Source organism: Coffea arabica, chromosome 9c (assembly GCF_036785885.1).
Source record: "Coffea arabica cultivar ET-39 chromosome 9c, Coffea Arabica ET-39 HiFi, whole genome shotgun sequence".
NCBI lineage: Eukaryota > Viridiplantae > Streptophyta > Magnoliopsida > Gentianales > Rubiaceae > Coffea > Coffea arabica.
This window is the reverse complement of record NC_092326.1, coordinates 9,870,820-9,892,987: the sequence shown is the minus strand read 5'-3', so window position 1 is coordinate 9,892,987 and position 22,168 is coordinate 9,870,820. Positions and strand designations below refer to the sequence as shown.

The following is a 22,168-nucleotide window of genomic DNA, read 5'->3' as shown; positions in this document are numbered from 1 at the left end:
TCATAGATGGAGTAATCTTTGAGCACATGAGTTACGATTTTCCATGGACTAGTTGATGGCGCCAAATAATCAAGCATTGATCGCAATTCTTCATCCACTCCTCCATCAAGAGCATTCAACGGTTCAAGATATTTGATCATAACTACTCTTAACTCATTCCTGCCATGAGACTCAAGAACTTCCGGTATAACAAAATCAATCTCATTAATAGAAATCATAGAGTAAGAGTTAAGAAAATGCGGGTTAGAGAATGGAGGTGGTGTCACCACATTTGATGATTCTTCACTGGATTCTTTCACTTGAATGGGTTGCGGTTGGGGTTCCATTTCTTCATTTTTAGCTTCTTTTTCAACTGCATCTGTAGATCTCTCATTTTGACACTCTTGCATCTCCTCATCACTAGTCAAGCAAATTGCACTCTCATTTTCTTCAAAATCAACAATGATTTTCGAGGACAATTCTTCAAATTGAGAAGCCAATCGATTTATTCTGGATGTCAATAGACATATTTGATCTTCCAGATTACTCATTGCATCCTTCATCATCCCATTTCTCATTTGTGTCTCCTGTTGGAATTGATATGTATTAGTAGCTATTGATTCAACTATTTCTTCAAGAGACATACCTGACATAGATGATGATTCTTGAGACTCATACTGCTGAAAATTCATTGGCCCTGTTGTATAATTATAACTGGAGTTATCCCACCATCCTTGATCATACCCGTTTGGATTAGGGTTATACCACGTTTGAGACCAGGGTGAAAAATCTCCATAATTGTTGAGTGGGACAGTCAGATTATCTTGATATTCGGGGTACATACCGGTTGAATGATCCCTGGCATAACAAATTTTACAGGTTGCAGCAGCCACTCTGTCTCTAATAGAGTTTAGTGCCTCTGATATGCAAACTTAGCAAAAAAACTAGCCTCATCGCCTTCCCCGGAAACAAAATCCATTATATCACCAAAATACGGAGTGTTAGAAGCCATAAGAGAAAAATAAATTAAAAATAAAAACAAGGTGAACTCAAAAAGAAACAAATTAATCTGACACCAGTCCCCGGCAACGGCGCCAAAAATTGACAGGTGCCGAACCTGTGCAATAATAAATACCTGCTCAAACAAAATATAATTTCTGTAGATTGTGATAAGTAGGGTCGAATCCACAGGGACTGGAGATAATTTATTTCTTTTAGAGTCCGAAGTATGGGGGGTTTTTGGAGAATATAAAATAACTAATTAACTAACTAATAAAACAACTAATAGAAATAAATAGAAATTAATCAATAACCAATATGACTCTAGCCAAAGGTACAACTTTCAAGACACGGTCCATACAACTGATCATCGATGCAAAGATAATTCAATTACTAATTAATAGATTGGTTATAGTTGTCATACACGCGATGAACAACCAGTCTTTCCTTAATTTCTCGATAGTTAAGGTACGACCGTTAACTATTTCCCTAACCAAGAAATAATCCTAGGTACGACCATAGGATTGAATTACTCGTTTGCATTAATAATTAGAAAAGTCCAATCCTAACCAACAAATACGCTACAAGGGTTTGTTTAACTTAAATCATACGTTTCCCTAACATGAAACCAATCACGCTAGTCGCCACTGGTATTAATCAATTGAACAATTACGGATTCAATCAATTAATTTGGCAGTAGATTATTAGGTTAATTCGAATATCGGGCCCTTGACATTCAAATAACATAACAAGCATAGGCAATTAAATCAGGAAACGTACAAATACCAATAAATAAAGGAAATAAGTAAAATAATTAGATCTCATAGATGTTTGGGACCGAGTTCTCAAATTGACCTTCGACTAGATGAGAAACTTAGCCACGCCTCATGAAAAAATCTCCAAGTAATTTTACTGAGGTCCAGGCCATCAAAGGAACTAAGAAAGAATAAAACTAAACTATGCTAAAAACTAAGCTAAAACTATTGATAAAAAAACCTCCTGTACGTTTGTCTTCTTTTTAAAGCCAAAGGGAAAATGACTTCCTGCTATCCAGTAGTCCCCGCCGAATAAGGAGTCCAAGAGCCAAAGAATTGAGGCTCTGCCAAAATTCCTCCTTGTTTAGTTTCCTATTGCTAGTCAAAGATTCCCTCGTACAAGTCATCTATCTAATACTAAAGTCCACATACAGCAACCGAAAAAGGCTTCCTTGTAGCACCATATGGGGCCCGATTGTTTGAAGTCTCAATTATCTCCAGAAAGTCTCATTTTTTGTAGTTTTCTGTTCCATTCCCTGAAATTGGGTCCAATACCAAATATAAGTAAATATTAATAATTAAAACAATATTTGGCATGGATAAAAGGGGAAATTAACAATAAAATTGCTAACAATTAACACCCTATCACATGGCCTAAAAAGGATATTTTCTCCAACCAAAACTCACATTTGCTAAATTTGGCATATAATTGGTGTTCCTTAAGAGTTTGTAGTACTAGTTTCAAGTGTTGTTCATGGTCCTTATAAGTCTTAGAGTAGACCAAAATATCATCAATGAATACTACAACAAATTGGTCTAGATATGGTTTAAAGACGCGGTGCATTAGGTCCATGAAAGCTGCTGGAGCGTTGGTCAATCTGATGGGCATGACAGCAAATTCAAAATGTCCATACCGTGAATTAAAGGCGGTTTTAGGTACATCCTCTCTTCGTATCCTCAATTGGTAATATCCCTGCCGAAAATCCACTTTAGAAAATACAACTGCGCCTTGCAGTTGATCAAACAACTCATCAATAAGTGGCAGGGGATATTTATTTTTAATGGTGAGATTATTGAACTCTCGATAGTCAATGCACATTCGTAATCCTTCATCTTTTTTCTTCACAAATAATACCGGGACTCCCCACGGTGATTCACTCTCCTGTATAAATCCTCGATCCAGCAATTCTTGCAACTGAGTTTTTAACTCTTTAAGTTCTGTAGGAGCTATTTCGATATGGAGTTTTTGATATTGGCTCTACTCCAAGATGCAAATCAATTTTAAATTCTATTTTCCTTTCCGGAGGTAGTGATGTCAGTTCTTCGAGAAACATTTTCGGAAATTCACATACCACCGGTACATTTTCTACCTTTAGTTGATCCACCGGAGTATTCATTAACATCGCCAAATAATCTTGTGCCCCCTTGTATAGTAATTTTCAAGCCCGAATCCCAGAGATAAAAGTAGAGAAAATTAACTTTTCTCATAAATCTAATTGTGATATGGACTCACCCGATATATGAAAGTCAATCTTCTTGGTACGGCAATTCAACTGTGCATGATATTTGGCCAACCAGTCCATTCCCAAAATGATATCGTATCTCTTGAGAACTAACTCAATAAGGTCTACCAATAATTTCCATTCTCCTATACATACCTCACACCCCTTATAGACCACATTAGCAATTAAAATCTTACTGATAATAGGGGTTTTAATTTCTAAATTATACGGTAATTTTTCAACTTTAACATCTACATGAACCATAAATGCAGGGTTTACAAAAAGTACGTGGCACCAGGGTCAATTAAAACACTTGCGGTACTTCGAAAAAGAGAGAGCGTACCTTCGATGACTGCCGAAGGGTCAGTCACATCTTGTTGACGCATTGCATATACTCTGACCGGTACTTTGGGTCGATTTCTCCCTGTATTTGTCGGATTAGTTGTGGTCCCTTCTGTCGGTGGTTTAGCTCTTTCTTTCTGCATCTTTGGGTATTGGGCAATCAGATGTTCCGTACTGCCACATTTAAAACATTTTCGTACCGAACTATTCTTCAAACAGTTTTCGTTTGTGTGATTGTCCCTGCAGAAATCACAGGTCTGCTTAGTTCCTGTAGTTGACCCCCCACGCTGGGCACCCCTTTGGGGCCTTGCCCTGCCTTTTCTAGTGCCTGGTTAAAGGTGTCCAACTTAGCAACTACTAGTGCCTCCTGAATTTCCACATTCAAGCCTTGAACGAAGCGACGGATTCGCTTTTGCTCCGTTAACACCAAATCTGGAGCAAAACGAGAAAGTTTCATAAATTGGATTTCGTATTCTGCCACACTGGATGCCCCTTGGCGCAGACGGATAAAGTCATCCTCCCGCCTCTTTTGTACAATGGGTGGCAAATATTTTTCATTAAATTTTTGAGTAAAATTGACCCACGTCCAGGGGGCCTGTTCCCGCTCCCATTTAGCCTTGATCACATTCCACCAAGTTCGGACGGCCCCCTCAAATTGAAAAACAGGAAAAGATATTTGCCGTTCCTCTGAATACCCAAGCGCAGCAAATATATCCAACATGCGATCCAACTAACCCTCCGCTAAGTCAGGATTGGGTCCACCTACAAATTTCGGGGGTGCAAACTTTTGGAACCGTTCTAAGGCACGGTCCTCTCCCTCGTGATTACCCGCATTATTTTCAGGGTTTCCGGCATTATTTCCCTGACTCTAACCCTGTTGGTTAACCATTCGTTCTAACAGGTCAGCCATTCGCTGGATGGCTGTAGCTACCTGATCCGGCTCATTCTCATTTTTTCCTTTAGGGTCTCGTTCTCGCCCTCTACCTGGATTGCCGGAGTCCATTTAAGTTCAAAAGTTTATAAATCGAAACATAATGTGTACTTATTATTCGAGATATAAATAAAATAAAGAACACAAAATATAAATGTGCATACACGAAAGACACACAAAAGATAAACCCAAAAATTGTACTCAGATATATACATATATTCACAAGATCACACCAAAAAATATACAAGTTATCTGACATCCGGTCGGTACAAAACCCATTAAATACATGAGCACTTCAGCACCAAAATCCATTCAGCCAGTCAGATAACAAAAGAAACTAGCCCAACTGGCTATAACAAAAGCATGTCAGATGTTCAAAAGAAAAGTTAAACAGCGGCTGTGAGGACTTGCAAATTCCTTATATTTTTCTTAAAAATGCCCTTTTATTTGGAAATTATTCATTTAATATGGCCCTACTATCCAATCATCCCACAATAAGTGCAAAATGAATCTAGAAAGTAGGGTTTCACTTTTCGTTTTCAAGAAAGAGCGAATTAGGGTTTTCACGTTTTTTCGTAGTGTGACTATTCGGTACCGAGTAAGGATCAAATTTGATAGTTAAGAGTGACTTTTGGATGAGAAAATATTATATGATTAGAAGTGATAATAATAAGTTAGTGATTAGAAGGTAAAAAAACCCTAGTATACGCGATTTAAGAAAAATCGGTTGAAACCGACGGGTATCGATCACTACCGATTGAACCCACCACTTGACCACCACTTCCTTACCACCACATACCTTGATATTTTTGTAAAATATCCCCCTCTCATCCTCAGCCATGTGACCAAAATATGTGGCCCAAAATGCAAGGAAAAGAAAGAGAAATTTGGAAGGTTTTGGTGGTGACAAGTGTCACACACCTATGGCTCTTTGACCAAACCAATTGTCTTGCCTTTATATCTTCCATTTAGCTTCATTCTTCCTCATTTTTCTTCTGGTTTGGCCGAGACAAGAGGGAGAGAAAGAGAGAGCAAGAGAAACAACCTTCTTTCATCTTGATTTGCACCATTTGAGTGAAAGAAACAAGATTCTAAACCGATTAACTTGTGAGTTGTGAATTTGGGAAGCTAAGCGAACCAAAAATTTCAAGAGGAGGTGAAGTATTACTCTTGCAAGCCCTTTTGTTGAGGTATAAGGTCTGATCCATGGCTTTGATTCTTTTATTTTTGTTTAAGTTGTTATTGTTGGAATGTATGCCCTAAAACAATGTATTTGTTTTTATTTTATACATTCCTAAATTTTATGTTTTGTATTTTAATAACTTCTTATTTATCTGTTAAATATTAGATATAACTGATAAAGTCCTTAGAATGTTTACTAATGTGATGGTAGTCACAAGAGTTGATGACTATGAGATATTAATCGCATTTATAGTAATATTCTTAAAATTCCCTAGTTGTAGTACTAATTGTCGCGCCCCATTTTTTGGAAAAATAAAATGATTGTTTTTGTGATTTTATTGGTTTGGAAAAAGTGAATTTTTTGATAAAAATAAAAATGGGTCTAAATGGGACTTTTGAAAATGCGACGATTTGACCCAAGAAAAATAGTTCAAAAAGGTTTTTTTTTTATATGAAAAATGGAGTCGCCACTTGGTATAGAGTTAGGGCGTACCAAGTCACCCAAAAAGTGAATTTTTTAAGGAAAAAAGTAAGAAACCCTTTTGAACGACTCCTAGTCCACGCAAACAAAGAAAAAGGTTCGGGAGTCACATTTGACGAAGGGGAAGGCAAGGATAAAAATTCAAGGCACCCCTTCGACCTAGCCAAGGCTAGTTGCGTGATTTAACCCTTATTTTCCTAATTTTTTTCTACCCAAAGTATGTATTTGCAATTTGGACAAAGACTAATGAATGAGAAATGCAATCCTAAATCTAAGAAATGTCTCTTATGAGGCTCGTGCTCCCATTCACATGAATTGTGAAGGCCAATAAGAAAGACCTCATAGAAAATCGTGAATGATGCAAATGAGGACTCAAATAAGAGTGTAAGTGTGCAAAGTGTAGAGAAGGGCATGTGTGCAATTTGAAAGTGTTTGTGTGCAAATGAATGAAAATATAAGTGCTCGTGTGCAAGTGAACAAAAATAGTAAATATATATAAGTAAAAAGATAGGTGCAAATGTGTGAGGTGAAAAATAAAGAAGTGAATAAGTGTGTGAATATGGCATATGGATTAAAAAATTTAACGAGGAGAATAATGAGAAAATGAAAATGTATGAACTTAGAGGAATGCATCAAGTCGGGTACGGGGATGACCTCTAGTTTTATGATTTTAATTTTCCCTTTGACTAGAAGGAAAAACTAGCGTGCTAAGGCTATTTGAAGCCACACTCGCTCGTTTCCCTTATCGGAAGGGGATTTTCACGCAAATGAACCCTAACTAGCATGAGATGCAAGTCCTAAAGTGAAGGGGAAGGGGTTTGAGGAACATGCCAAATGATAAACTAAGGAAAAATGCGTGATATGTGGTGATCATGCACTTAATGAAAAAGGGAAAAAAGAACCTATTGGGTCTAGCATTGGACTAGCCCCTCCTATGAATTCCGACTAGCGTTGGACTAGTGGAAACGATAAAAGAAGCCACAACTAGCGTTGGACTAGTGTGGTGATGTACATTCATTCATTCCATTCATCCACACTATAAAAAGCGAGTAGACATGCGAATCACTTATAAACACGTAGCACATAACACTTAGCATGCTTGACTAGATGCAAAATCCTAATAAAGCATTTAACATATAACACATAGGCATGCAACCATTACATTTGCTAACTAAAACAAAAGGGAAAGGGAAAGTGGACCAAATTACTTGCTACGCCCTATCTATTACAAGCCAAGAGGTGTACACATACCCCATTAAAAGAATAACTTAATGAAAGCAAAAAGCAAATGACATAAGTAAAAGGAATTAAAGAAAAGCTAAGAAAGCAAAGTAGACATGCAATTCACTTAGCACGTTGAGTCACATAAGAGAAACAAAAAAGATAAAAGGAATTATACCGCTCCCTTTTGTAGTGTTAAATGGACGAGATTTAAACTGGGCTAAGTCACCAACTAACGGGATAACATGTGCTAAGACCATTCAAAGCAAAGGATTAACGCACCAATTTAATTATAAGATATAAACAAAACAATTGGAATCCACCTAATCATCAAATTTTCCCCCAATTACAACTTAATGAAGTAAAAAGCTAATTAAAGACCAAGCAAAGACATGATCATCCAACCTCCAAGCATAACATCCACTAAAGACCCAAATGCAAGCACTACTCAAATCATTTGAACCTAATTGAAGCATTTAAAAACTCAAAGGTCCCCAAGTAAAAATTAAAGTCCAAGCAAACATCATATCTCAAGAATCCAAGAGTGAATGAAGGTCCATGAATGGTTTAAACTTGCATTTCTAGGACCCAATAATGATCACTAATCAATCACAATCAACGTCAAAATGAATCATCAAAGAGCTTCAAAGGTCCCCAAAATAATAAAGATCAATTAATGATTCGAATGCAAACACCTTAGGACCTAATTGCAAGAACATGGAATGTAATTGGGCCATAATGCATTGCTGCAAAAATCACAGGGACCCAATTGATTAGCTTTCTCAAATTTGTGGGTCATAGTAGAACAAGGGGAGACTTGGGGGGTTAAAGTGAAATTTTCAAAAATAGTTTCATGCAAAACCATGCAAAGGTACGTAAACATTGCCTGCAACAAGAATTCTGATGAAAGCTTCCCTCAATTCGGCATTAACAGCTTTCAAACTCAATTAAATCCCAAACAAAAAACTACCATACATTCCTCTCATTTTGCATCATGAAACTTATAAATTTAACACCAAAGGTCAGCCAACAGACATGCAAAATCTGAACAGTTCAGGTGACTTCATGCAAAGCTTAGGAAACATTTCTGCAGCCAAAGGGAGTCAGCCGAGACTTTGGAACTTCAGCAGCCTTATGCGGCAAGAGAAAAGATTTTAACCAAGAAGAAAATCCAGCTTCCTAGCACTCGCTAAAGGTTGCAAACTCATTCTTAAAAACACCTTTTATGCATACAAAAAAACAAAGAGAAATCTGGAATGAGAAACCAACTCATGATTCAGATTGGTTCAAGACAACTCACCCACCATTCAGAATTTTTAGGGAAATCTATTTTACTTGGCCAACATTCAAGCTAGTTTACGTTTCCTGTGATTCAAAGAATGCAAACTCAACACCAAACCTTCTTTTCTTCCATTCAAACATAAGATTAGGCATGCAGGTTAAGTAGGAAAACTCAACAAATCAAACACAGAGAAGAAAACATCACAGAAAAATTGTGGCAGCTTAGGCTTCTGTACTAATTTGCTGCATTTTCAAACACAAACTTTGGACTTTAGCACCTCACCTTTAACCAAACCTTTCACCTAACAAAATCATTACTTCAAAACACACATAAATGCCATGGTACAATGAACCATGAGCATGGAAAAACATGCAAACTGCTTGAACCTTTCAACAAACTTGCGGATTTGGCTTCTGCAATTTTCAGCCATGACTTTCTATCCTTGCATGTAAACTTTCGGCAAAACCAAGTTCATTTAAAACTTCAAATCAACTTCACTCAAAACCACGTTAAACACCTCTCAAAATATTTCAAATAACCAGCAAACTAAGTAATTCAAACACTCGAAAAATTCAGCAGCCAAAAGTGAAGCCTGCTGCATTTTTTTTTTCCTAACTCAAATTTCCAATTCGAACACACGACTTTGATTAGATACCCTTCAACCCCAACATCACGGCTTTAAACTACGCAAGTAACTATACACCCACCCCAATCCAGATGAACAAAAACCAGACTGAAGCCATGCAAAAAATTCTGGAAAAATATGTGTGCAAAGGTGGTTCAGCAACCTGAAATGATCATTTTCAGCAAGCATTTGATCTTAATTCAAGTGTTTCAGCCCCCAAACATACAAAACATGCATTTTATACCTATAACTACCCAAAAACAGCTTACAAACTCACAGAACGAAAAGGGAAATCAACGAATTAAAAGTCAGAAATTCAACTTGCCGAAGAAGCACTCCATTTTCTGATTTGGTTCTTGTTCCTCACATGGACAGCAGCAATACTTAAAATGAGAATCTATGACACTAACTTACAAGAAAAATCTAGTCTTGCAACCCAAAACTCAACCTAAGACGAACCACCAACCAAAGTTGGAAACTTTAACCATTTTCTCTCGGCCAAAACACCCATATGTGAAATATCAACCCCCCACCCAAACTTCAGATTTTACCAAACCCAAAAACAAGAAACCTTAGTCATATTGAAGCCGGACCAGAATCAACAAGGACACAGAAATGCAAACAAATAACTAAAGGAAAAAACTTTGACCTTTAAAAGAAGAAATCGATACCTGAAACGAAGAAAGAACTTGAACGATTCAGCAAACACTCGACGGAGGAGCGATGATGATGCAGTTGTCTTCTCTCTCTCTCTGTATGCTCTACTCCTTCTTCCTAATCAGCCGCCCATCAGCCTCTCTGATTTCTCAGCCTGTTTTCCTCTCCTTTCTTTTGCTTGTTTCTGATTTTTCCCTTTAGTCTACAGCCGACAACCTTTGTCTCTCTCTTCTCAGTTTTCCTTAGCCGTTCCACTCTCTCCCCACTAGCTCTCTCTCTCGATTGTTCTCCCTCTTTTTTCCTAGCTCTGCCCCTTTTCCCTCTTGCTCTCAGTTCTGCCGTTCACTCCCTTCTCTCCCCAGATTTTCAGCCGTTCCTTTCTCTCCCAAAAACCCTTTTCAATCTCTCGGCTGTTGTTCCCTTTTATAGGAGACTCCAGCCTTAAACCCTCACCTCAACGTTGAGGATGAGGGACTTGTTACTTCCATCAAATCTAGCCCTCCGCTGAGGGCGTGTGTGACTGTCCTTTGCACGCTGCAAAAAATTGCAGCGTGCATGTTGCGGTGTTCTATTTTTTTTTTTTTTCAAATTAATTACAGAAATGATAAAATAAAGTATAAATAATAATAACAACAAAATTACACAAACCAGGTGATAATAATAATAACAAAACAAAAAATAATTTTAAACAAAAAACTAAACAAAAATGGCCATTTTTAATTAATTCTTCAATTTTTCATTTTTCATCATTTTCTTTTTCTCAAAATAACTTAATAAAAAATAACTAAATTGCCCAAAGATTGAATTTAAAGAAATAAACATATTTTTGTGAACAAATTTTCCTTTTTTTTTCTTTTTTTTCATATCCAACTAAAGCCTATTTTTTCTTTTTCCTCTTTTCTTTAATTTTCTCTTTTCTCCCTTTTTTTTTTTTCATTTTCATTTTTCCTTCGAGAAAGCATTGAATAAAAACAAAATGACTAAAACATATTTTTGATGTTTTCCTTTTCTTTTCTCTAAAAACTCTATGCTAATCTTAAACTTAAAAGCTAAAACTAAAAACTAAAACTAAAAGTAAATAAAAATAAATAGCAAAAGAAATAGGTCAACTAAAAGGGCGAAAATGAATAAAACTAAAATATCATAACAACTAATAGTGCAAAACACACAATAACGAACTAAAATGCAAGCAATCTAAAATAAAAATCATGAAATAGATGCTACATAAAATTATTCAAAATTTGGTGTCTACACTAATGAAATAGGACATCTTTAGTACGGTAAAACTAGTACACAGTTAGCCTCTAATTAATGTAATTAGTGGTTGTTCTCATCAGTTATGGTATGATGATACCTAGGCTAATGTGTAGATTGTGACACTCCGAATATTAGGAGGTTGTTTGTAAAGAAAATACTAAAGTGTATTTCTTTGGGTTTGATTTAAAACCTTATTTTGTTTTAAAAGATTAGAAACCCTAAAATTTTTAATCAAAAACTCTAGTTTATTTGTGACTAACCGGTTTTCTTAAATCTCTCATATTTAATTGAAACCCTAATTTTAATTACTGAAATTGTAAAACCTCTCACGTTTTTCTTAAAAATTTTCTTTTATTTGGAAATTATTCATTTATTAAATCCCTACCAACCAGTCATTTCACAATAAGTGCAAATAAATCTAGAAAGTAGGGTTTCACTCTTCATTTCCAAGATTGGAGCAAATTAGGGTTTTTGCCATTTTTCACCGGATGATTTTTTTGGTACGGAGCAAGGATCAAATTTGGTGATTAAAAGTGACTTTTAAGTGAGAAATAATATGTGATTAGAAGCAATGAATAAAATTTAGTGAAAAGAAATTAAAAACTCTAGTACGGGTGATTTAAGGAAAAACGGCGCGAACCGACGCGTACCGTGTACTACCGATTTAACCACCACCTGATCACCACTTTCTTACCCTACAAGCTCATTACTAATTGAGCAAAATATCCCCCCCCTCATGGTCATCTCTTGGCCGAAAATTGGGACAAAAAAATGCAAGGAAAGAAAAGAAAATTTTGTGGTGAAAGTTGAGCCAAGTGTTGGCCCAACTTGTGGTTACAATTAGTCCTAATCCTCTTACCTTCTTATAAGACAAACTAAGCTCTTTCTCCCTCATTTTTTCTTGCTTAGGGCTGAGACAAGAGAGAGAGAAAAGAAGAGCAAGAGAAACAAATTTCCTTCTTGATTTGCTTCAACCAAGTGAGAAAATCCAATTCTAAATCGATTAAAGTGTGGGTTGTGAGTTGGGAAGCTTGAGGAACTAAGAAATTTCAAAGGGGGTGAAGTATCACTCTTCCAAGCCTTGTCTTTGAGGTATAAAAATCTGATCATGATCCTTGTTCCTTTAAGTTTTGGTTTAAGATGTTATTTAGATCATGTTTTAGCTTGATTACAAGATATGCAAGTGGATGTGATGATTTTTGGGATGATATATGCAAGTTAGGGTTAATAAATTTCTACCTAAACTTGTTGTATAGTTAGTATATGTTGTATATAAGGTTATATAAGGGGTTTGGTAGCAAGTGAAGCAAGAAATCATGAAAGGTTGCATTGAAATTAACAAATTCCAGATTTCTGTAAAATTTCCCCTCTTTCTGTCCGGTTTTGTTGCCTCATGATAGAGGCCTAATTGGCCTTAGGTTAAAACATGAAAGTTGTATAGAATGGTATTTTATAGGTGCCTACAAAATTTCAGCTTAATCGGAGCAACGTAGCTTGTGCAAAGATGAAAATACTCTCATTGTTCTAGGTTACATTCCAGAGTTCCGCGTGGACAGTTTAGTCTATTTGGTTGTGTTTATTCACTATAATCCGGATTTAGCCTTTTGCCAAAACATGAAAGTTTTAGTACTCTGTCTTAGATTTTCAACACCACCCAGAACGCCCTAAACGGACCTTGGTAGACTGAGATATGGCCATTTGAATGCAGTACGGTTGATTAGCCGAATAGTTGAAACCAGATTATATGAATTGGGAATTTGATTAGGTTACACTGAAAATTAGACTAAGTGCTCTTCATGAAAATTGTAGCCCTGTGTCTTAGCTTCGAAATGGTATAAGTTACACCTCAATCTGATAAGCGTAGCCTCAGATGTGTTCTTTTCGCAACCACACGTCAAATCTGTCTTTGCTAGGTTACATTTCCGCACTTGTTATCACTTTGGGCTTTGTTCTTATGTTATTATGAGCCTATGGAACGGCTACTTACTTGAATCTATGATATGTATGACTTTGGGATTGGGTGAGGAAAAATAATGAAGCTATAAATGGCTAGAAAATTAGATAAACACAAAGGGCATGCTGCCCAAATGTACGCTCGAGGACTATAGAAAAAATACTTGCGACTTGGGTCGAGTTGATATGAATAGTACTTGAGCCATCTAGGACTTTGGCTATCTTGGTTCGAGGGTTATATGTTAAAGCCTAGTCGAACTTGTGCCCTTGAGGAAAGGACATAATGACCAATGTAAACTCGTTTTTCTTGCACTTTCGACTCAAATGTTATTTCCAAGTAAATATGCTGCAAAATCTTACGATTTGATATGCGAGAAAGTGTTTCACGAATGTCTCTCAAATGAATTTCAATTATTTGATTCTCATTGAACGAAACGTTTAAGTTTCGAATCTTAGTCATGTTTCAAAGTTCTCAAATTGAATTTTCATCGCAGATCTGGACTCCAAAACCTGGAGTATAACTGAACGTGAATACTAGAAGCACTATATCTTTTGGTGAGTGCTTTCAAATACCGAATTGAACTTGAACTTGAATTTGATACGTGACCAATATGATTACATGTTATATTCATGAATTGTTAGGGCAAGAGTGTACTTTATCGCACTTGCTCTTATGTGATATATACTCGTTTATTGTTGCAATTGACTTGATATACTTGTTTATGATGCGCGCACTTCCTGGAATTCCAGAAACCCGGTGGCGAGTTACTTAAGTCGAGCCGGCAAGGGTTTGGTCGATTGGGTAACGAACCCTGGGTCTCTTGTTTTGTCGAGTGGAGTGATATCTCCTCGGCTAATCGGTATACTTGAGTATTACCACCCGTGTTCTTGAGGATTTTGGGCCCAGCTGGGGGTTTGAACGGTGGATGGAGAGTCGTTAAGTGGTGTTCTACTGGATTGGTTACTTACTTGAAAGTTGACGGAGTATCAATTGTTACTTGATCAAGCTCTGGAGATGCCATGGGAATTTGGCTCCTGAGAGCCTTCTGTATCCTTATACTTGACAATGATTATTGCTTATCGGATTGTTGTTCCTTTTGAAAACCAAAAGCACTTTATACTTGATCATTTGGAAATTTGTTACTTGAAATATTATTGTCCACTCTTATGAATTTTGATGCCATTAACTTGCTATGTTGATACTCGTACTTTTAAAATGGTCAATTTGTTATTTGGAACCTCACTGGGCTTTTAGCTCATTCCACGCTATTTGTTTTCCTTACAGGGGGTACGAGCGAGGCGTGAGATGTGTAAAGACTAGCGTATTCTAGTTGTTTGACTTTTGACTTTTGTCTTGTACTCGCGCTATTTTTCGAATAGAATGTTTTGTATTTGGATTGGATCCGCTTTGAACCAGTTTGGGTATATTGAGGCTTTGTTCCTTGATTTTCATCAATGTAAATTCTAAGCTTGAATTGCGATGTTAATTATGGTCCATGGATGTATGCACGTGATTCGAGTGAGTGAGTGAGTGAGTCCTGGCGAGAGCTGGGCAGGCGGTCCGCTGAACACTGGGGTAAGCCCTAGGGGGAGGTGGGGCCGTCACATAGATGATTTGGAAAGTACAAATGCATTGGAATGATCCATTTAGAGATCCCGTTAGGATATTTATCTAGTGCCAATGGTGTATCTCTAGTGGAAAATTGTGTAAGTGATCCTACGACTTGAGATCACCATAGTATCTTGAGTGTGAATCGCTACATTTTGACTCTATTTACTTGTTACTCTTCGTGAGTGCCTTAAAGTGTAGAAGTTGGATGTAGTGTGAAGCATGTAAAGAGAATGGATGATCGAGATAGGATTTACCACTCTGATAGAAGGAGTTGATATCCGGATGGCCACTAGTGGGAAATTAGCCCTAAAGTCGACTATTAGGTAAATTGAAGAATGTCTTCAATTTAACCTAATTCAGGGTAAATTTCGGGAACTAGAAAACTTAATCAGTCATCAGGGAATTGGCACTTATTCTTTATTCCTGACTAATTGGATATCTTTGGTGAAAGGATAATAATTACACGGTAATTTTTCACGGAAAGGTTAGGTCAAATTCCCTTGACTAATTCCGAGTAATTGGGCGGTTGCGATGTGTTGCTAGACACCGCTCGTGATCTTTAATTATGGATTAATTATTTATTATAAGTTATGATAAAATAAAGTCGTTTATTTTATCTAATTATTAAACCATAATTATTACCAACTTATTCGGGACCTATTGGGTCACAGGCAATATAGATTTAATCCTGGATTAAAACTATGTTAATTATTGGGGTTTAATTTTAAAAGAAAATAAATCCCAGGCCTATTTGAGTAAATAAGAGTGAACGATTATCTCTTATCTGTCAGATAACTGATATATAGAGTTTTGGGTGATGAGAAGTCTTATCGTTTGATTTTGAATCAAATAGAAAGACTCATCATTCTATCTTATTATCTCTCTTTCTCCTTTTAACTCCTAAGGGAGAGATAGAGATGTGAGAGAGGTGAAGGTAACAAAAAGGCAAAAGGGAGAATCTGTGAGGGTCACATATTTTCGAATAAGAGCAAGAAGGGCTAGCAACTTTTTCATGCTCTTCAGTACATAGTTCGTGAGACGACCCAGGGTTGCTCTAGCGTGGATATCAGTAGAGGCAGGACGACTGGACTGCTCAAGGGCTGACTATCCTCAAACAACGCTGCAGGGAGACGCCGCTTGGATTAAGGTAATCCTAAAACCCTACTTTTAGTACATCATACGTAAAATCTAGGGTGATTCCTGGATGGTTTTAGGAAAAAATTTTTATTTTTCTGCTGCGTAGTGTCCCTAAAACCCAACAGTGGTATCAGAGCCATCCCTAAGAATTTTACGTATGATTTTAAGCAATTTTGGATTCATGGATTAATATTACTGGTTGAATTTAATTGATATGCGAAATTGTGTGTAAGAACAAGTTTCGGAGGAATATAAATATTGGGACTATATGGAAACTTGAATACCAAGGGCGTTTAGAACTGGTTTCATGCACCTTGGACTCTTGTTATGGTTCCGACTAGTCTGATATTCTTCCATCTTAATCCCTTGCATTAGCCAAGAAAGCTTTGAATGAACAAGTTTGCTATAATTTGATTATAGCATTGTTATGGGTTTGGTTTTCTGAAATTTTGAGGCCTCCGACTAACCTTTAAATTCTGGAAAAGTTACAAATTTTATTGGTTATTCATTCAATCAAAACTTGAATTTTGATCATCACTTTGCCGGGCATTTGCGGGTCATGCTGTCCAACGTGATTATCAGGTTTTCTTTTTCTTATGAGATGGAATCAGACCTGAATCTTTGTTGATGATATGCAAGAGTTGCTGGTCTCTTAGTTTTATGAAAAAAAAAAGGTTAGCAGCCAAAGTGCAGCAGTTTTGCTGCTGCAACAGCCGACATTGCTGCCAGCGATCTTCCAAGGGCTGCCGCTTGCTGCCGCTGCTATGTGAGGCCATGGGAGGCTTCCTTGGTGGTGGTGGAAGGTTGCTATAGCTCTTGGTGGTTGCTGGGTAAGCAAACCAAGAGTTTTCAAGGCGTGAGAATGCATCAAAACTGCTGCAAATTACAGCAGCAACCTATGCAAGAAAAAACTGCAGCAGGTTACTGCTGAAGATGAGCACCTGGGAGCTACTGCTGGGAGCCGTTGCCACTGGCGATAAGTGTAGAACCCAGTGGTGGTGACAGTAGAAATGGTGGCCAGTGGTGGTCGCCAGTGATGCTAGAAAACGATTGCAAGAGTGGTTTAGGAAACTGGAATTTTTTTTTCCCTAAAACTTGAAGTTTTGAACTTTTGGCAATCCTTTGAATTAAATCCCATTTTAATTGTTAAACTGTGTTATGGAATCATTTATTTCATATATCATTAGGTTGGGAATTGATTCACAATTAATTTGATTAATTGAAATTATCTTTCCAATTATTTTCCTAATTTAGTTAGGAATAACAATGACCTAATAAAAATTAATTTTACCAAAATTTCTCGCATATGCATGGACCCAAATTTTGTTTGGGACCTTAGGAATTAAATCCAATTAATCCATGAATTGAGATTGCTTATTTTACATGCTTTTCTTTTATTTAAAGTTGTTTAAATTTTGAAAATGCATGGTGGATGGTTGTGGATATAGTACGCAATATGATTGTGGTATTTTGGAAGGTTACAATCATTCTAGGTTTGAATAGTTGTAATTAATTTTAAAATAGGGCCTGCGTGTCCTGTCTTTCTTATTTTCTAATTGTAATTTCTTTTCTCATCTAAATTCCCCCCGAATGTAACTCGGGGTTTCTTCTATACTATTTGTAATGTACAATAGACAGGAATAGATGATAGGAATTTATATTATCGATACAGAAATTGTAACTTTGAAAAGAAGAAATGAGGCATACGACGACGAAGGGGTTCATCTCGTATTCAGAGACCTTAGTAAATTGCTAATTTTCCTAGTGGCCGGGGAAATTAGTTTAGGAATATCCGCAACCATCCACGATTTAAATTCATGTTTATAAGTTTGAAATGGTTATATGCATGTTTATTGATGAGACCAAATGAGCAATTTTTCCAAAAATTTTAATTATAAAATATTTTTGGAAAAGGAGACAAATCCCTCAACTATAATATTAAATCAATAAAATGCCTTCCATCATTATAGTATAAAAACTAGAGTAGTTATTAAGTGCTAGCTTGTTGGGATTCACCCAAGGCTGCCTTACTTACTACGTGTTTTTGCTATGAGAAATGTTCTCAAGAATGATGGGTTTGATTTAGCTAAAATTATGATTTGTTGGGATTCACTCAAAATCATTAATTTTAGAGGCAAGTGTTGGGTTGATTCATAGAGATTTAAAGTCAAGAGTTGACACCCAACTGATCTAGGAATTACAATAAGTTGTAATTGGTAAAAGTACCTACCTTTCATAATTATTTTCGATTTGTTGGGACACACTCAAGGTCGAAATAAATTAAGATAGGATCCTAGCCACTATGGAATTTTAGAAATTCCCGATTCAATTTTAGAGGGTAATTGATTTGGAAAAAATAGTGGAAATAAAATCATAATTTTGAAGTTTTTATGATTTTATTAAACAAAACATTTTTCTAACAAATTCTATCTTTCATTTTGTTGTAGAATGAATAACAATTTGAGCCTTCGCACTATTCTTACTGATTGCAAACTCAATGACACGAACTTTCTTGATTGGCATTGTAACGTCCTTATCGTTCTCACTCATGAGAAAATTGAGTATGTACTTGATGGTCCAATGCCTCAAGAGCCTGAACCTACTGCACCTGCTGCTGTTAGAAATGCTTATAAGAAACATAAGGATGACAATAGGGAAGCTTCATGTATCATGATAGCTTCCATGACTCCTCAGCTTCAGCAGCAGCACACGAACATGGGGGCGTATGATATTGTACAACACCTGAGAGAGTTGTTTGAACAACAATCAAGGACGGTTAGATATGATACCTCTAAAGAATTGTTCAAGTGCAAGATGGCAGAGGGAGCACCTGTTGCTCCGCATGTCTTAAAAATAATTGGGCTAATTGAAAAACTGGCCGAATTAGGTTTTAAGATGGATCAGGAGCTGAATGTTGATTTAGTGCTCCAATCTCTACCAGATTCTTTCTCATAGTTTGTTATGAACTATCAGATGAATAATCTACAGCACACTTTGCCTCAATTGTTGAATGTGCTGAAAACTGCTGAGAAAGAAATCAAAAAGGGAAAAGGCTACTGGTGTGCTTGTCGTTACTTCCTCTAAGAAGAGGAAGAGGCAAGAAAAGGGATTTAAGAAATCCAAAAACAAGCCCACCCAAAAGCCCAAAAAGGCAAAGGCGGACCAGTCCAAAGCAACCTGCTTCCATTGTAATCAAATTGGACATTGGAAAAGGAACTGAGCCTGAAGCAAAAGAAGATTGCTGAAGCTTCATCATCAGGTACATATATGATTGAGATTAATGTGTCTACTTCCAAATCAGACTCTTGGGTATTAGATACCGGATGTGGTTCTCACATTTTCACATCTATGCAGGGTCTAAGGGACAGTAGAAAGTTGGGAAAAGGAGAAGTCACCCTACGTGTGGGCAATGGAGCAAAAGTTGTTGCTTTAGCTGTAGGGACTTATTATATCACTTTACCCAGTGGATTGATTTTAGAATTATCAAATTGTTATTGTGTTCCAGCACTTACTACAAACATCATTTCTATTTCCTGTTTGGATTTAAATGGGTTTCGGATAACCCAGGAGAATAAATGTTGTTCTTTTTCTAAAAATGGTGTGTTTTATGGTTCTAAAAGTTGGAATAACGGTTTATATATTCTAGATATTGATCATCAAATTCTCAATGTGAGTGAAAAAAGAATGAGAACAGATAAACTAAATAAAACCTACCTCTGGCACTGTAGGCTTGGTCATGTAAATGAAAAACGCATCTCCAAGTTATACCAACATGGATACTTGGATTCATTTGATTATGAATCATATGATACATGCAAAGCTTATTTACTTGAAAAAATGACCAAAATGCCCTTTACTGGAAAAGGGGAACGAGCCAGTGATTTACTTGGGCTAGTACATACTGATATATGCGGCCCAATGTCGATCACTGCTAGAGGTGATTTTTCATACTTCATCACCTTCACGGATGACCATTCGAGATATGGTTACGTGTATTTAATGAAATACAAATATGAATCCTTTGAAAAGTTTAAGGAATTCAAGAATGAATTACAAAAACAAACCAATAAAAGTATTAAGACACTACGATCTGATCGTGGTGGAGAATACTTAAATGACGAGTTTGGAGTTTATTTAAAGGATAATGGAATAGTTCCACAATGGACTCCTACAGGTACACCACAGTTAAATAGTGTATCTGAAAGGAGAAACCGAACCTTATTGGATATGGTTCGTTCTATGATGAGCCACTCAAGTGCCCTAAAATCGTTTTGGGGATTTGCATTAGATGCAGCCTCTTATACTCTTAATAGAGTACCCACTAAAGTTGTCGACTCCACACCATATGAGATATGGAAAGGAAAGAAACCAAATCTGTCTTATATGAAGGTTTGGGGCTGCCCAACTTATGTGAAGAGGGCAGAGTCAGACAAGCTTGAAGCTAGATCTGACAAATGTTTGTTTGTAAGGTATCCAAGAGAGTCTATAGGATACTATTTCTACAATCCAATTGAAAAAAAGATGTTTGTCTCAAAACATGCTATTTTTCTAGAGAAAGAATACATTCTAGAAAGAAGCAGTGGGAGTAGAGTAGATCTTGAAGAAATTCAGGATCATCCAACAAACATTGAACGATCTAATGAAGAACAGCTTCAACCACATAATGATGGGGCAGGTACTGAAGCTGTTGATACACAAGGGCTTCGTAGGTCAGTAAGAACACGCTCAACTCCCAAGAGATACCAATTTATTGTGAGCCATAGCAATGATGTTCTAGTCATTCAAGATGACGAACCTACCACCTACCAAGAGGCAATGAGTAATCCAGACTCCTCTAAATGGTTAGAAGCCATGAATTTCGAAATAAATTCCATGTATGACAATAAGGTGTGGACCTTAGTTGATCCACTTGAAGGGATAAAACCTGTAGGGTGTAAATGGATCTTCAAGAAGAAGACTGACATGGATGGTAATGTGGTTACCTATAAAGCTAGACTGGTAGCCAAAGGCTACAAGCAAAAAGAGGGAATCGATTACGATGAAACTTTCTCACCAGTAGCTATGCTTAAATCCATTCGGATATTGCTTGCTATAGCAGCATATCATGAGTATGAGATTTGGCAGATGGATGTAAAGACCGCGTTCCTTAACGGGACATTGCATGAGGATGTGTATATGACACAACCTGAAGGCTTTACATCTACAAATCCTAGTCAAATATGTAAGTTACAAAAGTTTATTTATGGACTTAAGCAAGCATCTAGGAGTTGGAACATCCGATTCGATGAGACGATCAAAGAGTTTGGATTTCTCAAGAATCCGGATGAATCTTGTGTGTATAAGAAAGTTAGTGGGAGTTCAATTGCTTTCCTTATTTTATATGTAGATGACATATTAATAATGGGAAACAATATACCGATGTTACAATCGATAAAGGGTTGGTTGTCGAAGAACTTTTCCATGAAAGATTTAGGAGAAGCGGCCTATATATTAGGCATTAAGATCTATAGGGATAGATCTAAAAGACTACTAGGTCTTTCACAATCTACATACATTGATAAAGTGCTAAAGAGGTTTAGCATGGATCAGTCTAAGAGGGATAATTTACCTATGACTCATGGTATAAGCCTTTCTAAAAACATGTGTCCAAAGACACAAGTTGAGACTGATAAGATGCACAATGTTCCATATGCTTCGGCAATTGGATCAATTATGTATGCTATGTTATGTACAAGACCTGATGTCTTTTATGTTCTGAGTGTCACAAGCAGATTTCAGGCTAATCCAGGTGAGGGTCATTGGATAGCCGTTAAGAACATTCTTAAGTACTTAAGAAGGACCAAAGATTTGTTCTTAATTTATGGAAAGGGTGAGTTAGAACTCAAAGGCTATACTGATGCAAGTTTTCAATCAGATAAGGATGATTGTAAATCGCAGTCAGGTTTCATTTTTACTCTTAATGGAGGTGCCGTCTGTTGGAAGAGTTCCAAACAAGACACCGCAGCAGATTCTACAACAGAGGCTGAGTATATTGCAATCGCGGAAGCAGCTAAGGAAGCAGTTTGGATCAAGAAGTTCGTAACTGAACTTGGTGTGGTTCCAACCATTGTTGATCCGGTCACTTTGTACTGTGATAACAATGGGGCTATAGCTCAAGCCAAGGAACCTAGGTCTCATCAGCGATCCAAACATGTGCTTAGGAGATTTCACTTGATTAGAGAAATCGTTGCTAGGAATGATGTAAAAATAGAGA

At 36.8% G+C, this 22,168-nt stretch overlaps 1 protein-coding gene across 1 annotated transcript; it reads left to right on the top strand.

Annotated features, from left to right (window-relative positions):
• Positions 1-18,363: 18,363 nt before the first annotated feature.
• On the top strand, positions 18,364-18,870 carry LOC140014114 (uncharacterized). The gene has a single exon (XM_072064514.1). The coding sequence runs from the start codon at positions 18,364-18,366 to the stop codon at positions 18,868-18,870; it is 507 nt and encodes a 168-aa protein (XP_071920615.1).
• Positions 18,871-22,168: the final 3,298 nt, after the last annotated feature.

Coding starts and splice junctions, on each gene's coding strand:
- LOC140014114 (XM_072064514.1), top strand. CDS start 18,364: ATGAATAACAATTTGAGCCTTCGCACTATTCTTACTGATTGCAAACTC.